General features: G+C 38.2%; 1 protein-coding gene across 4 annotated transcripts in view; it reads left to right on the top strand.

Annotated features, from left to right (window-relative positions):
* The window catches only part of shda (Src homology 2 domain containing transforming protein D, a), a 29,874-nt gene that overhangs the window by 6,339 nt on the left and 6,043 nt on the right, over positions 1-17,492 (top strand). For 3 of the 4 annotated variants that reach the window (XM_049478832.1, XM_007258435.4, XM_022678945.2), the window contains 4 exons: positions 3,964-4,117; positions 5,665-5,874; positions 11,616-11,796; positions 12,683-12,802. In XM_049478832.1, the coding sequence (XP_049334789.1) occupies positions 3,964-4,117; positions 5,665-5,874; positions 11,616-11,796; positions 12,683-12,802 (665 nt within the window). Of the gene's footprint in view, positions 1-3,963; positions 4,118-5,664; positions 5,875-11,615; positions 11,797-12,682; positions 12,803-13,128; positions 13,294-17,492 lie in introns of those variants that run through there. The other variant, XM_022678946.2, reaches the window with a different exon arrangement.

Raw genomic sequence — 17,492 nt, 5'->3', positions numbered from 1 at the left:
ATTGAGAGGAGAAAACTGGAACTATTAAGAAACAAATACATTGTTATTGTTGTAATTTTAAAGCTATGCAGCTTTGCAGCTTCTGTGAGGCTGTAACAGGATTGTAAACAGGGTTAAAACACAGTGTCTTGATTATTTCCACCCTAATTAAAGGCACATATTTTTATTGTAAAAATCTTTTGGTCTTTTATATCAAGGTGGAATTGTTGCTTTGTTAGGAGCTGTGTTGTATAGGTGCAGATAATTGTTTTGGTTTGGTTTGTTTACTTTCATTTCTATATTAAATATTATCTAGATTAGGTTTTGTATCAGTTTATACTGGAACGCGTGAACCATGGAAGACAAATGGCTGTGTTTTTATTTGAAGAGTACACACACACACACCCTCATGCTTTATTTGAAGAGCGTGACACAATGGCAGTTAACCATCATGGTGCATTACTTTGTAATTACCCTTTGGTAGGCGATGAAATATTGAGACGACAGGGAGGGAGATTTATATTCATTAACCCGGGGGCAGAGAGTAATCCTTCTGCCTGCTGGAACTGCGGTGACTTTAGACACACAGCTTTCTCTCATGCTTAAGCAGCCACCATTTGATTAGAGAGTATTAACTTCCCTTCATGAACCTCAGGCCTATGGTGCTCTCAAGCAGCAACCTAGTTAGTATGCTGGGTAATTGTCTAATGACGATAACTCCACGAGTGCTCAAGCATATAAACAGCCCAAATTCATTTATAGACTGTATAAGCAGTGAGGTAGAAAAATCTAACAATAGCAAGACCATATTTACCAGACCTGTGGGACTGCTTTGCTCTTATTTGCTCATTGCTATTGCAATTACACTTGTAGAAAAATAAGTAATGCACAAAGATGCTGTTGATATCGAGTTAAACTTTATATATGTGTGAATGTAATGATGATCAATATAAGAAATTAGATATATAAGAAATGTTCAAGGAAATGTGTAAGTTTTATGCATGGGAATCTGAACAATAGAATTGTTAGGTCATCTCTAGCCTAAATACAAGAAGTCTGGCATGGAGGCATACAGGTTCTGTATGAAATCCTGAGGTAAATTTGCCCACATTTTCAAGTAGGGCTTATAGATCCTGCACACTCGTATGTACAGTAGATGAACTTGGTATCTCAGTTGGTCCCATAAATTCTCGACTGGCAACAAACCAGACAACCTGTCAAGGCAAAAAAGTATTGCAATCTGGCTCAGACATTCCTGGGAAACCTTTGCTGTGTGTGAGCATTATCCTGCTGAAAAATATTGGCAACACATGTGGCTGAGGTGTTGGTGTTTCTCATGTTTCGTAGACGATGGCTCCTCAGATCATCACATCACTTTAACCAGTATATAAATAATAATGAAGTGTTAGCCCAGGGTATGGCTTGTGAATGTCCACACGTGTATAAGAAGGTGTTAAGATTTTTCATTGGCCAGCATGCTCATGGTAAGGGTATGTAAAACATTTGGAGTTTGAGTGAGACCTAATAGTCAGTGCCATGTGGATGGGCATTCATTTTCCTCGTATGAACCAGGAATATGCCATAGAAGGCATTAATACTGCAGTGGGTGGGTAATGATCATAACTGGAAGCTTCTGGCTAGAGTTGTCCAAATGCAAAGAGACAGAAATAACACCACATTCAATACCAGAGGTCCGAAATGCATTTGTCACAAGTCTGAGTTATTTTGCTTCCAGTGGAAATGGCAAAATCATGGGACATGATAATAGTTCCTGTCCCATGACTTTTGGCATGCCACTGTGCTGCAAGGAGGGACAACTGGTGAACTGGTGACAGGGTCTTTCTCTCTTCTAAGCCAAGGCTCATTGTTGCACTTTTATAGGGGGCCCCCTCGCAACTTCCAGGACCTGCTGCTAAAATAGCAGCTCTTATATTGTGCACTCCTAATTCATTGGATGTGGAGTTGCTCCTTCTTTTCCTCCTCTGCCAGTTCTCAAAGCGGACTGATGCTAATTAGTGGTCGCAGCGAGGTCAGCCATGCCCTGACCCTTGCTCGGCTGCTGTCCCCCTGCCTCAGACTTCAGAGTTCAGGCATGCATGCTTAACGAGACGTGACTGCTAGAGCCAAAACGGTCCTCACTGAGCAGCAGCAGCAGCAACAGCAGGGGAAAAGCAAACAAACACAGTACTTCACTTGAAAAGTGGGTTAAAACTGGCCCTGAACTCAGTCGACCTCAGACGATGCAACATGGCCCATGTTACAGCAGACTGCTCTGGACGCTGAGGGCCAACCCAAAACAGCACGCAAAGAGCTAGTAATGCCCCAGTGGCCTTTGCCCTCAGGCAAGCAGAACATGGAACAGCTCTTTTAACTGACTCCTATGTGCCTTCTACTGTCTTTATTTTCCTCTGATTTTTCTTCGTAAGCTGTGGTAAGGCAATCGTTTGGGGAGGAATAGAACATTTAAACAATTATAACTGTGAAATTATTAATGTCCAGTATTTCTTTCTTTATCCCCATCATAGAAACTGCTTTCTTAAAGGCTGATTTATACTTCTGCTTCAAGTAAGTGCAATATCTATGGTGTAGCCTGTGCTAGTGGGAAAAGCCCTGTTGATGTGGAGATCTGAGGAAGCACAGCAGACATAATAAGACGAAAAATCATGTTTTGTGCGTTATTGTGTCAAATGCTTCAAACTGTTCATTAGGTTTTTATGAGATTTTATCAGTAGTGTAAAATATGTTTCTAAAACTGTAACCTGACCTTCAGTTTCCAATATGTTGGTCTCTCCCGATTAAAACAGAGAGGAGGCTGGTCTGCCTGGCAGCAAAGTAAACCAGAACTTTGCATAGTTATATTTCATAGTTATATAAATGCCTAGTTATATTTCTAGGGAGGTGGACAGTAGGCTACAGCATGGGGTATATGTAATGTTATCCTGTGACCACTTAATTGTACAGACAGTTTTTCTGTATGAGGCCAAAGGGTCAATATTTTAAAAATGTTAAAAATGCAGAAAAGCAAAAATGTAATGTTTCCATACACTAATGGAGGGCCTCAAGAGGTTAAGCGTTCAAACTTCCACACAAAAATGGTAAAGGTAAAAATGACAAATCCTTTTTTTGTGGCACTGACGTTTTTTACTGTATGGCAGTGCAGATGGCCAAAAATGATTGGGTTAATTTTATGTGGTATTAAAATCTAATAGTGTTACTCAGCAAGTCTTAAGAGCCAGATTGCAATTCATGTCAATTTGACATCAGTCCCACTTGACATTCGCCATAGGAGAAGGGAAAATGAATGGCAGCAGTTGCCTCCTGTCATAATAATTTACCTCTAAATTTCCAGCTGGCTTCCACTTTGCCTCCTTTGTGAGCATGCCGTCTTAGTCTTATTTAAATAAGTAGAATATACTCATTTCTAAAAACAAAACAAAAAACAATATCTTATTTTTAAATAATAATTATATAAAAAAAACAATTGGCTGCAATGCCCTCACGCATTCCAATGGTACAGCTTTATTTGAGCCATGTCTATAGGGTTTCAAAAAACATGCACAAATACGGACAAAACGAACACACATGCTGAGAATAAATAAGCCTTTACTGACATTACCTAACAACTTCTCTCAGTTTGAGGCAACTGGTATCTTTTAAGCTTTAATTCCTATGTCTCAGTTAGTCATCTTCATTTGGGGTATTCACATTTAAATGAGATTTGTCCCAATGCATCACAATGCTTTGCTTTGTTTAAAACAAAGCAATAATGACTAAGCAGGAGGTTTTAAGTCAGTATAAGTCAGCACTAAGTTGGTTTGTGTTTTTTTTTTGCTGTTTTGTTACCCTCAGGGCAGTGCTTAATCTTCCACCCACTCCTCTTTCCCTGTCCATCCATCTATTGTCCTTAGAAAGTCCTTAATCTCTTGCTCTCTTTTCTTTCTCTATTCTCTCTCTCTCTTTCTCTCTCCTCCCACCCCTCCCCAGGTGGTTCCTTCTGCTCCAGCAGTGGGGGACACAGATTATTCGGACCCATTTGACGCTCGTCCAGACCCGCGGGCCCATCCAGGCTGGGATCACAGCTCTGTGGAGAACAGCAGCAGCTACATGGAGCCCTTTGAAGCTCAGAGAGTCATTACTGGTGAGGTTCTTTCCGTTCGCAGGCCTCTGGGAGGCGCGTAGATGAATGGTGGGCATCAAGAGCTGCATTAGCAAAGCCATTTAAAGAACAGGGATGCATTACTGGGAAGAGAATTCACTCAGGAGGGCGTCTGCTGAGATCTGCGAAGACAAGTGTAGGTTATTTCAGTGCGAGAGAAAGCCCATACAGAGCGTACAGAGATTATAATTATATATGAGGAGCTCTCTGCAGCATTAGCGCCAGGTCCATTTCCGAAATAAAAGCAGTGTGATGGAGTGCTGAGGATGGTTTTAGAGATAACAAGCCATCAGCTTGTTATTTCTCCTACTAATGTAGATGTTATTGAGGTGTGAAGAAAAGAACCTTGCACTGCATTTATTTGCTGCTGGTGTCTATTGGAAAAACACTGTTTCTGTTTTAATTAAAGCTGAAAAGCTGTGAAAAATTTGTAAAAGCTAATATCCTGTGTTTTTCCGCAGGGCATTGCTGTTTCTCTATGTTTATAGTTTCCCTTCCACACTGCTTACTCCAGAAACAATGGTGCAGTGGTGTGTTTAATCCTTGAAAGGTTATTGTAATTCTCTTTTGGGAGTATATCAATTGGTTTATTTAAAAATGTAATCTTTTAGGAAGCTTTGGAGGTGTTTAATGCCTCTCTCATCCATCAGATTTGAGTAGATTAAGCTGAACAAAATCAACTATGATTAAAAAAGCACTGCTTGGAAAATGAAATCTACTGTAAGTTCAGTGGAGCTTGTTTAGGCAGTAGTGAAGCCACTGCAGGCCACAGACTCTGCCCATCGCTTTATGTTTCAGTGACAAAACAGTCAATTTTCCACCTATGTGATCAACTGATGTTATTGTGCTGTTGTTGTTTTTTGTATTTTTTTTTCATTAAGTATGATTTTAGCTTAAAATGGCCAGTGTGATCTAATTAGTTGTTAGCCAGCCAACTAATATTAGTGTAGCTGTGCTGGAAGTAGTATTTGTACTCTTTCAACCAGCACTCTTGTCAGATTTTTTTTCTGGGCTGGACCAATCCAAAATACCATTTAAAAACCAAACCAAAACCTAACAAAATTAAACAATTGGCCAAAGACCAATGTTTATATACCAACTATAGAACATATGCAATTGTTTCACCATTACATAAATTAAATAGCCTAAATGTATGTTTGTCTTATTTGAGTTCATGTTTAAATACATCCATTTATTTTAAGGTGAAGAGAAGTGGTTCTGCATCTTGGCAGTGTGTGTACGTTCTCACAGGGTTCCAGTTCTCAGTGAGGGAGTATACTGTATTAAGTGTAGAAAAACAATTATTGTAAATAGTGCCTTCACTTCTTGGAAGCTTTAGTAGGTCCTTATAACAACTTAATGAAGTACTTAAGCTCTCCCTAATTACAGTAAGTATAGCTTTAGCTACAAAGGGGCAGTTTATTGCATACTTCTCTACCCTTGCCAATAAGATAAACACAAGTCTAGACTCCTTCATCTGACATCTAGTGAACTTTTCTTTTTGTTTTATTTTTTATTTTTTGATGTAGAGCTGCAGCACAGTTCGGAGCGTGGCCGATCTGGTTCAAGAGGCAGCCCTCAGCTGTACGACAGTCCGTACGAGGAGAGAAGCCGGCGATGGGGCGCTCCAGCAGAGGATGAGAGAGAGAGCCGATTGCCCCAGGATGATGAGAGGCCTGCCGATGAGTACGACCAGCCCTGGGAGTGGAAGAAGGAGAACATCTCCAAAGCCTTTGCTGGTGAGCTGTGGATTAATGCGTCTGACTCAAGTACAGTGTATTTACACGTTTTAAAGATCTCTTATCATGATATATTGTGGAAAAGGTCTACATTTCGTCAAAAGCATAATTATGAACACAAGTGGAACATCTTTTTTAAGTTACATTGCAAGTTGCAATCATCAGAGTCCAAGCACAATGTGCCATTATGGTTATGGCAAAACACAAATGTAAATCCTTTGAGTTTTTTTAGGATCAGACAAAGACCACCTCCTCTTGCTGCTTTTTAATGTTTTTTTTTATCCATATTAGAAGGCCATTACTGTTTTCACACCCACCTAAACAAGTTGCCCCAACAAATCAAATTCTAATTTTAACAAGAATGAAATGTGCAGGTGGAAAATGAATCCGTGTATCATTCGTTCATTTGATATTCAATTGAGAATCAAAATCGGAAAATTAAAAAACCAATTCGTTTTTTCGTTTTTTCGTTTTTGAATATAATACCAAAAAACGAATAACGGCTTGTATTTTGTATTTTTATTTGGTTATCCAAACAAAAATTGGAAATTTAAAAAACGGACCAGGAGCCGAATTTGATTTTGATTTTGAACTTGACCCATTTGTGTGCCCCGGAAGTTACTGATTTGTTTATTCTTGGTGGGTTTCTGTTGCGCGGGAGTTCACTGCAGTGTTATCTACACAGTCTGTATTGCTGTAGGCTTTGGATGGAGTTGAGGATGGAGAGTTTTATCTTGTTCAGAGGAACTAAACGCGTTGCAGTGAAAGAAGACGATATGACAACAGAAAAAATCGGCAGGATCTTTCAGGTGTTTGTCTAACGTTCCGTAGACTGTGTAGATAACACTGCAGTGAACTCCCGCGCAACAGAAACCCACCAAGAATAAACAAATCAGTAACTTCCGGGGCACACAAATGGGTCAAGTTCAAAATCAAAATCAAATTCGGCTCCTGGTCCGTTTTTTAAATTTCCAATTTTTGTTTGGATAACCAAATAAAAATACAAAATACAAGCCGTTATTCGTTTTTTGGTATTATATTCAAAAACGAAAAAACGAAAAAACGAATTGGTTTTTTAATTTTCCGATTTTGATTCTCAATTGAATATCAAATGAACGAATGATACACGGATTAAAATGCCCTCTAGTTATCTACTAGAAGTGATGTCACCAGGGCCTACTCTGGAGGCTTAGTTGCTCAAATTTTTCTGATAAAAAAAAAACAACAAAAACAAAAAAAAATCACTACTTTCTTGGTGAGATTTTTGAGCTGTACTGAATTATTGTCCACTCCTGACTAGGTTCTCAAATAGCACAGTCAGTAAAACAAAAGTTATACCACTTATGGACATTTGTTTGAAACAAGCTTGATGTGAATGCTGACTACAACGTATTTTAGATGGCCAGTCAGCCCATTCTAGCCAGTTTATTTAGCCAGGATATTGGAGCTGAACTGTGGTGTAATAATATCTTTTTAACTGGAGCAATCGAGGCTCAGACTTCAGGCTGTCAGGGGGAGAATGGTCTGGCTGTGCTGCAGTCTTCTGCTCCCCTTTAGATGGTATCTTAGAGGAGATTATAGGAGGGTTGGAGAGTCCCTGGTGGGAATTGTGGGAGATGAGATGAACTGTCGGGAGGAGGGGAGGAGGTGGGTGGATGTGTAGATTCAAGATGGAGGATAAGGGGAAAAGATAGAGGTGACTGGAAGGATAGTGTAATATATGAGAGAGTAAGAAAGAAACCCAGGCAGGACTTGCATATTGGGCAATATTGAGCCAAAGGAGGGAGAAGGTATTAAAACTTCCCAGTTTCAGGTATCAGGTACCAGTTTTGCCAAAGCTGAGAAGAGTCAAGGTGAACAGTGCAGATACCACGCAGAGAAACAGAGACCTAAGAGTTGTACTGCATTACAACAGTAAAAAACAACTGTAGGTGAGGGTTTTATTTTGTTGTGGTTATTTAAAGTCTGTTTGGGGCTTCCAGCATATTCCACTACATTTTAGTTAAATTACAAAAATAATTCAGTATTTTCCTTTTCTTTAAAAGCAAGTCAAAATATGTTTAGCTTAATTAATTCATTAAGTGGTAAAAAGTGGCATAGTAAATGAAAACCTACAAAAAACTATGTTCAGTATTCAGTGTTCACCCTTTGGCTAAATTTTTCATCTAGGGGTGTGCCATATCGTATTGTATGCAATAATATCGCCGACATTTTTGAATATCATAAATGATATTATAACCTATTATATTATAAATAATAAATTATATTATAACCATGTTGTGACATTTCATCCACCCTTAATTATCATGTCAAGGAACTACGTTTTTGCTGTTTTCAGCAAAAGGAAAATTCACACTGTTTTAATTTTCCAATATATATTTTCAGACACATTACATTTTTTCTGGTATCATTTATTTTACTTCAATCCTGAATATATGGAGATATTTAGAGTGCATTATTAGTATCATGACATACTGGATCATTAACTTCTGTTACAAATCTGATAAAATTATTATTATTTTTTTTTATATCTCATTTAGGTGTGTGCTGTATCATATAGAATGTAATTTCTATTTTGTTGCAGTAGTCTGTTCTTAAAATATTTTTCTCCATGTTATTAATGTTTTGTCATATCGCCAGTATTGTTATTGCAAAAAAAAAAGAAAACATGCAATATCATGATATTATTTAAGGGCCATATCGCCATATCTCCTATGAAAAACAAACCAGTCCTTGTCCTAGTACCGGTAAATGGGGTGAGCTGTCATATTGCAGTCAGTCAGTCTGTGGGTCACCTACTCTCTCTCTCTTTCTTTCTCTCTCTTTTGCTCTCTCTATTCTGAGTGGTCTGTCTGAACATGCACACACCCCATCCATTAGACAATCCCAAATGGGAGTAAAGCACGAAGCCTCAGCACCGGCCCTGACATGAACAAACCCACACCGGCAGGCACTGTGTTAGTGCAAAGACCTGTTTTCAAAAGGTCACATGGTTTTCACTTCTTACTAATTGAAAGACGTTTTCTTAAATAGCTCGCACTACACCACAGGAACTGTCCAGCAACACCTTAGCAACCACTTGGCAGTGACTTTGCAATACAATAGTAACCACCAGTGATGCCAAAGCAACCACCTTCATAACTAGCAGTAACATTGAGAAAGCACTTAGCAAGACCATTGGAATCTTCTGGGAGGCTATAGCGACCACATTGCAACTCCATAGTGGACAATTAGCCATACTCTAGGAAACTTGGAAACAGGGTAGCAACCACCTGTGATACTATACTTTCCACCAGCAACACTAGCACTACTTAGCAACAACCTTGTAACCAAATGGGAGGCAATAGCAACCCCTGGTAAGCCTCTTAGCAACACTTAGCAAATGCTAAACTAAATATGTGAGTAAATGTGAAATTAATATTTTTTTTAATGTACTTTTGCAGAATGATGTAAAACCCTAGCAAACCAATATTCCCTGACCAGTACACCTCATTGGCTGATGCATCAAAAATAACAGTGTTTCCACACCAGTGTGTCATTCCCCTACCAGTAACCCATTCTCGTAATGTAATGAGATCTGCTAATCAGACACATGGTCATCTACTGCTGCCATGTAAGCTCCCCCTGTGTCTGAACGAGCAGTTGTGGCACGTCCATCAGATAGTAAATTAGTCTGACAGTCCTGCAGGGAGGTGAGTCATGGAGAGAGCTGGAAGGGAAATGACCAGGGACGGATTACAGCAGGGATGCTCTGTTCCTCCAGTCCTCCAGTTAAAAACTGTCACTGTACTTATTTACTTGCTGGTTTACTGCTTGCACACTGTACCTGCAGTAGCATTGATGTATGATGGCCTAGTGGGTGTTTTTGCAGTTAGTGATTTAAAAAGAAGTGCTGTTTTCATATTTTATTTGCCAATTGGTGAGAAAACACCACACCAACAACTCAAAAATGAAGTGCAAGCAGCTGTGTCATATCCACTGTAGTAAAATGTTAACTAATTGCTACTAATAGCAACAGATATGTGTCAAATCCACTATAGTAAAATATTAATATATATTGTTTGCTTGTTTTTATAATTTAAACTTATTTTTCAGTCCCTTTAATTTAGTAAATTCTTAGTTGCATTGAAAATGAGGATTACTCTTAATGTATTACTGAGTGGAAATAAAGGACAATTGATCAATTAACTAATTGCTACTAATAGGACTAATATAATTATATAATATCAGAATCATATAATTTTAGCCAGATAAAAGAGGTATTAATACTAATACTATGAGTGCTAATGAAAAGTTAATTATCATTGCATTAATAATGCTGATATACACTGACATGCCAACATTCTGTATGTGAATTGATAATGAATGCTACCTCAGGGGATGACTAATGTAAATTTTGAGGTTTAGTCTTGTGATCCTATGATTGAAGTTGGACATTTGCCAGTGCGCTCATGGCAAGGTGATTTGAATAACCTGAGTTAGAGTGAGGCCTGATTGTGAGTGTCAGATGAATGGGACATTCCATTTCTGGTGCGGGTATTTAACATTCCTCAATCCACAGTGTCACTTGTGTACAGTGAATATGTCATAAAATGCATGGTGGTAATGATCATGACCAGCAGTATCTGGCTAGAACTATCTATAGAGAATAGCCTCTGCGGGAGGCTCCACATGCACAACCCACAGATTAGTTCATTCTTATTTAGCTTCCATGGGACATGGCAAAGTAATAGGACAGAAGCTACATTCTTTCCCATGACTTTTGGCAAAATTAGTTAATGTTCTCTGATTAGCCAGTTCTAGTAATGCATGCATTATAAAGGGCTATTGTACTGATGCTACAGTAGAATAAGAATGTCAGTGACAAAGAGAAAGATAAAAAAACAAAAAAACAAATGGAAACCAGTTTCCAGAAATATATAAATATAAAAGTTTTCCACTTTTCGCACGTAATTGAACTGTAGCATAAGCCTGTTTCTCCAGAGAAGGAGAGCTAAAGATGTGATGAAAGAAGCAGAGATATAGTCAAACAAAGCAGCTAGACAGCTAGAAGGATACTTCAGAGGTAAGCCAGCGTACTGTATGTGCCCTAGAGAGAGAACTGTGGGATGGTGGGGACTCTCGGGGGGGGGGAAGCTTGCGAGGAAAAAGGCAGATAGGATTTATCTGATAGCCTGCTGTCAGTCTGTAAAGAGGAATGCCCCCCTGTTGATTCTGCCAGCCACATGAATAAGAGGGAAGAACAGTAATAGAGGCTTTGTAAAAGATAATAATCATTTTTGTTGAAAGATAAATTGTCCCAGGCATAATTGTGTGACGTGCATCCAACGTCATTTTGAAAACACGTACAGTCAGTTTGAGCAGTTTTTATGCTACATAATGATTAATTGCATTTTTATTGTTATTGCGATTGCATTTTCGTGATTAACACATAAAAAGAGCTGCTATAACATCATTAATAACAGAAAAATTAAATTGCATTACCTGCATGTAGCAACAGAGGGAGCTCTTCATGCTGCATACTATGATGCCATGACATGACATAGCTAGACTGGAGGTAAAGTGAGGTAGAGGTCCACAGAGAGCAAACACACCAAACTACTTCTTAGTAGGGATGTCCAACAGTGCTCTCACACATATTATGCACACTATTACATAACCTTTTCCATTTCAAGTTTTCTGGTTAGCTCTATTTTAATCTGACCCAGCTAAAATGTGGTTGATCTTGTCTGTGTGTTTAGTTCAGTTTGAAGGGGGTGACTGGGACCGGTCCACATTGCCCCATGTGGAGCAACAGAGGAGACCCGGAGCTTCCAGAACCAGCCCTCCTTCAAGCAAGGCTACCAGCCTCCGCAAAGCCAGCGACCCTCACACCATTCTGGGAGAGAGAGTGGATCCCACCCTACCCCTGGACCAGCAAGTGTATGTATGATTATGATTAAAGTCGTAAGATACAAAATGCTGTGTATTACAGTGATTTTATAATGTTTCTGGCACAACACATGCTTGATGAATAATACTATGCAATAATTTACTAAAAATAAAACAGAACATTAATAATTGAGATGGCATTTCTCTACTCAGAATGTGTAGTGTGTTTTTGGGAGCTGTATGTTAATGCTACAAACACCAATGGCTGGGAGTCCCAGAGAGCATAATTTGCTCGAAGCTCTCTGCGTAAGAAGGATGGCTCTTCCTCTCCCCCCTTACTACTAGTGTTCTGCTTATCGACAGTTTAAAAAGATTCAGTGACTGGCTTTCAGTGACTTTGAGAAAGCATGTTAGCTTTTACTCTCCTAGAACTGAAAGCATGTAATGATATATGAGTCCTAATGTAAAAATGACTAGACTGAGGAGAGAACTGCAAAATTTAAAATTGCAATGGAAAATTAAATTGTGAGGCCAATATTGTAAGTCCAATTGCTAAATTGTGTAAAACTGTGTTTATAACTGTGGGTGATTTAAAGTGTTCACGTTTTCTAACATAATGTAATTTACTCTTGTCAAAAGTGTTATACACCAGCATGGCAGTCTTTTACATTTAGGATCTGTCGAGTGTGATTTTTTTTTTTTTTATTATTGTTATACAGCATCATTTATGTGTCATTAGGGGACATATTTAACTCTTCTTGCGTACATGTGCACAGACACATACGTCAAAAACAAACACAGTTGTCAGATATTTTGATAGGTCCCAATACTTCGACGTTTTTTTGCCCCCACACCAACAAACAAACAAACAAACAAAAAAGAAACGAAAAGGAACATTCTGTGTTTCTATATATGTATGTGTGTGTCTGTCTATTAGGTGGTACCATGGTGCTCTGACACGTTCTGATGCGGAGTCTCTGCTGACACTGTGTAAAGAGTGCAGCTACCTGGTGAGGAACAGTCAAACCAGCAGAAACGACTACTCTCTCTCCCTCAGGTACTGCAGCAAGCTTCTCACATTACACTTCAGTTACATACACGCTCACAAATACTGCAATAGGAGTGTGAAAATTAATCTGTGCATCTTGATGCATTGATCTGCTGACTGCTGCTTTGGAACGTTAAAATTAGTTATACATTGTTTGTAAATAATATTATTTTATTATAGATTGTAATGGTAATTGCATCGTCCTTTCCAATACATTCAAAATTCTGCATTGTATGCAGTACAGTATCTTACTGCTAACCAGGGCTGAAATATTAATCGTGGTCACTATATAATTTCTTATATATAATCACTATATAATTGATTTTATGCTGCAGACTGTGATCATGTGACCATAACGAGGCTGGAAGTAGAGTGACAGAGTGACACTCGTACACCAAACTACTTCCTAACCTGAGAAAAAGGGGAACAGCCAAATAAAGTAATCTAATTTTTGCATTTCACATCAATATCATGACGTTTAACAGCCTTATTGCACATCACATTTTGGGACATATCGTACATGTACTGCTAACCTTTAAAGCGCGGCATGTCCTTGCACATATTTAGCTCTCTCCACTACTTCATCCATATGCTCAGGTCTTGTAGCTGTCTGCTGGCTCAAGCTGTCCACTATGGGTAGCAGGTCAGGTCTGCTGCCCTGCTCTTTACTGTCATCTTTTTGCTCCTGCACCTCTTTTTCAACCTTTAAAGCCCAGCTTAAAGCCTGTTTTCTGTCAAAAGCTGTCACTTGTCCCAAACCCCACCTGTCATGGCTTGAATTTATTTATTTGATTCCCCCTCTCTTCCTTCTGAAGTTCTTGTGCGACCTTGGGTATGTGAAAGGTGCTACATCAACTATTCTCGGTGTTCTTATCTTTTTAAAAGATAATGTTTATTTTTCTTCAAGAAGAAAATCACATGTGGGTATGTCTTTTTTGCTGTCAGTTTGGCAAATTGCTGTTCCAGGTGTTGTGCCAAATTCTGCTTTCCTGCCATAATCTGACTCAAATGCATGCATATTACACAGCAGAATGAGCGTAACAGATTATTTATATTTCTGTTTATAAATAAGCGTTATTCTACAGTTACAGTGGATACAGAAATAGTCAGTGTAAGACCAGATTTTTGTCTGGACAGTGGTTACACTCATTTTCAGATCACAGATTCTGATACAAACTTTCTGGTTATACAGTTATACTTCCCTCCAGTAGTACTGTAATAGTAAGGTCAATCCCTAAAACATTTGGGTTTGCCATTAAAATATGCATATGAGACATTTTCACTTTTATTTCAGTATTTACATTTGGATCCTATTCACAGTTCAGAAGATGGCACCTTTTATTTGAAACCACCTCTTTTAAACAAAAGTATTGGAAGATGTGACTTTCATTTGTGTTTTGTTGTTCAGGTGTCCTGTTAAATCGATTATTTAAAACAACAAATATAACTGAATGTCTATGCTCAGTTTCAGATTTTGGTTTTCCCTGTAAAACCAAAGAAACCAGTCTGAGAAAATGGAAAAAATCTATCAGAACCATTTCACAAATATTGGTCATAGCCAGTACAATCGTTTTGAATTTCCTGAAGAAGAAAGCCATCACTGGTGTACTAAGTAACAGAAGTCGATCTGGTGAACCAAGGGAAGACACAGCAGTTGATGTAAAGAAAGAGCCTAAAACAACTGTTAGTGACATCAGCAACAAGCTCCAGAGGGCAGGAGGGAAGGAACCACAAGCTTCTGTTCACATAAGGCTTCATGACCAAAAGTGCATAGGCTTCATCAGAAGATGTAAACCCTTAATTTGCAATAAAACCCTTAATTTGCAAATTTTACATTCTCATACATTCTCATAATGCCACTGTCTGAGCAATACAATAACACGTTCCCTTACATTTTCCTGGGTAATAACATCTCTCTCCTGCTTGCTCTCTCTCTCTCTCTCTCTCTGTCTCCCTCCTATTGATCCACACAGTTCCTGAGTCCCTGACCCCTGTGGGTAATGCTTGTTAATCACAGTATCTCAGCTAAATCTCTGGTTAAGCCTGCTCAGACAGTCACAGAACAGTTAGACTACTACATCTGGAGGCCTTTCAGAATGGCTTTGTTCTTTATTGTGCTCCATGCCTGTGTGTGCGGCACATCTTTTCAAGTCTTTTATGAGATGTCAAGATGTGGTTATACATTATTTATTGTGTGGGGTTATATAGCTGTGGTCTGTGACTTCAAAGGTGTGTCGATTTAATAGGTTTTGGTGTTGATCAAACTGATGTGACTGGCGAACATTTATGTGCAATTACGTAAATATTCTGGAAACAAAATGCAAAACAAAACATGCATAGTGTTTTATTTGGCTCAGCGATATACCTGCATTTATCTAATGTGAAACACATTTCTTTTAATACTCTGCAATATCTGCAGCAGTGATTTCTTAGATATAGTTAGATATTGGGTAATTCCTAGATTCAGTGGTGAACTGTTCCTCTAAAGGGCTGATTTGCCTTTGATTTGTTGAGTATTGAGGTGTAGTAGTCATAAAAAGATTTACACCAAATTTGGCTGTGTACACAATGGAGCTAAAGTTCATTGGCAGAATATAGTTCAGTAGTCCATCAATAAGATTAGGCAGTTTAATCGTACAATATACTTATCAATATCCAACAATGTAGACGTTGAAAGAGATTCTAAAGATTAATATTATTGTGCAATTAAATGGATAGTTTTGGCAAAACCTACAAAGATTTATAAAGGATAAAATAAGGATCAATGTTTTCTGTCTGGAATTGGGATTTCTGGGAACGATATTGAAGGCATTCATTTTATCAAATTGTTTTCCTTTTGCATGTGCATGTTATTTCTCTGCCTGCACATAATAACTGAAGTGATTTCTTCACAATTGCACACAGATTAGGCTTGTAATGCCTGAGTTTAATTAAAGTGAATTGAATTATATTGTCATTATATTGTATATAGGAGACTGGAGGCAGTGTGCTATGTCTTTATTATTACATAGACATGCCAGTTAATTTCCTCATCATTATGTTCAGACTTCAATCACAAATTCATTTTTAACATAAATAATATTTGCAATTTTTTGCTAATCAAATCCAAGCCACATCCATTTTAAAATGGTCATTTAAAGGGTTAGTCATCACTTGAACCTGCATCATCATACTTTTTTTGTTTTACTAAATTGAGTACCGGTAGTTGAGTTATAGTAGAACCTTTGCCATTTTACTGTTGAAACTTTACACTTACTGCACAAACTGGGTATCCAGGGCAAATAATCCCCATTTTTTTTCTCTTTAGGCTGGACTGTAAACTTAATGTAAAGTGTGTCTGAGACACACTTTACATGGTGGAAGAGTGGAGGTTTAATAAATGATTAGGTATATCTGGCTCAGCCTCTGGTTTCTAATGTTCAGACTCTGGTAGCGAATTTGGCAACATGGTGGTCCTTTTATTTTTGGCTTTGTTTTATAGAACGTAAGGAACTTTTCTACAATCAATAATCATAGATTAACTTTGTTTATGGCTGTTTAAAGTACATAAACATAAGTTATATATTTTAACTAATTACTGCAGCAAGTAGGATATTGTCAGAATATTAGCAAATATAGTGTTTATTGGTTATTCTGGTTATGCCTCGTTCATTAATACATGCCAACCCATAAGCTAAACTAAATTAAATCCTCAGTGCTTAAATCCGTCTAGTGTTATACCACCACCCCCAATCTTTGACCTTCCTCTCTCCTCTTCCTCCCCCTCGTTCTGCACTATCGCTCACTTTCTCTGTATCCATGCCGCTAGCACTCTATGAAAAGACTAATCCCACACAGCTGTTCCTCTGTGTGTTTGCTCAGAGCCTGACGAGCTCAGTAGCTCCGGCGTTCAGAGACGAGGAACAATATCGAAGGCATTCACTTTATCATTTTCTTTTCCCCTGGGTGTGTAAAGCTCTATACTGGTTTTATTCATCAGCCTGCACATAATAATTGAACTGAGTTCTCATAACTGCGCCGAGATTATGCTTGCAGTGACTGCGTTTAATTGGACTGAATTGAATTATATTGTTCTTTTCAGGAGACTCGAGGCTGTGTGCAATGTCTTTATCCGTTAACAGACATATCTGGCTCTTGTTCTTTTGTTTTCTGACTTTTTAATTTTGCTGATTCCTTTTAATAGGAATAAGTTGATGATCATTTAAAATTTTCTATTCATATATGTTGTAATTAAGCTTTTTTTTGCTTTTTTAAAACCATCAAATGATGGCCCATATAAGCACTTCACTTAATACAGGTTATTAATAGGAGTGTTCAGTTTAATCTAGTAAATGTAACACAATGAAGCCAGCACTTTTAATTTAATACTGATAGCACAGCATGAGGTGTATAACAAATAGAGGGCCATCCCTCTTCTAAAAAATCACTTCCTCTGCCCTTGGAATTGAAACCATATATTTTAGCTTGAGGGCCAAGTCTTTACACGGACATGTCAAAAGTTATGAGATAGCAATATGATTATAAATTGTTGCCTCAGGGGATTCCTTAGGAATGTCTACATCTGTACAAGTTTTCAGTTGTCATCTTGTTATCTTGTGAGTAAGGTTAAACACTGGCCAGTATTTTTATAGCAAGGTCGTCGAATGAGGTCTAATAAAGGTTGTCAAATCAATGGAAAATTGCAATTTCCATTTCTGAT

Source organism: Astyanax mexicanus, chromosome 4 (assembly GCF_023375975.1).
Source record: "Astyanax mexicanus isolate ESR-SI-001 chromosome 4, AstMex3_surface, whole genome shotgun sequence".
NCBI classification, from domain to species: Eukaryota; Metazoa; Chordata; class Actinopteri; order Characiformes; family Acestrorhamphidae; genus Astyanax; species Astyanax mexicanus.
This window is presented reverse-complemented; position numbering and strand designations above follow the sequence as displayed.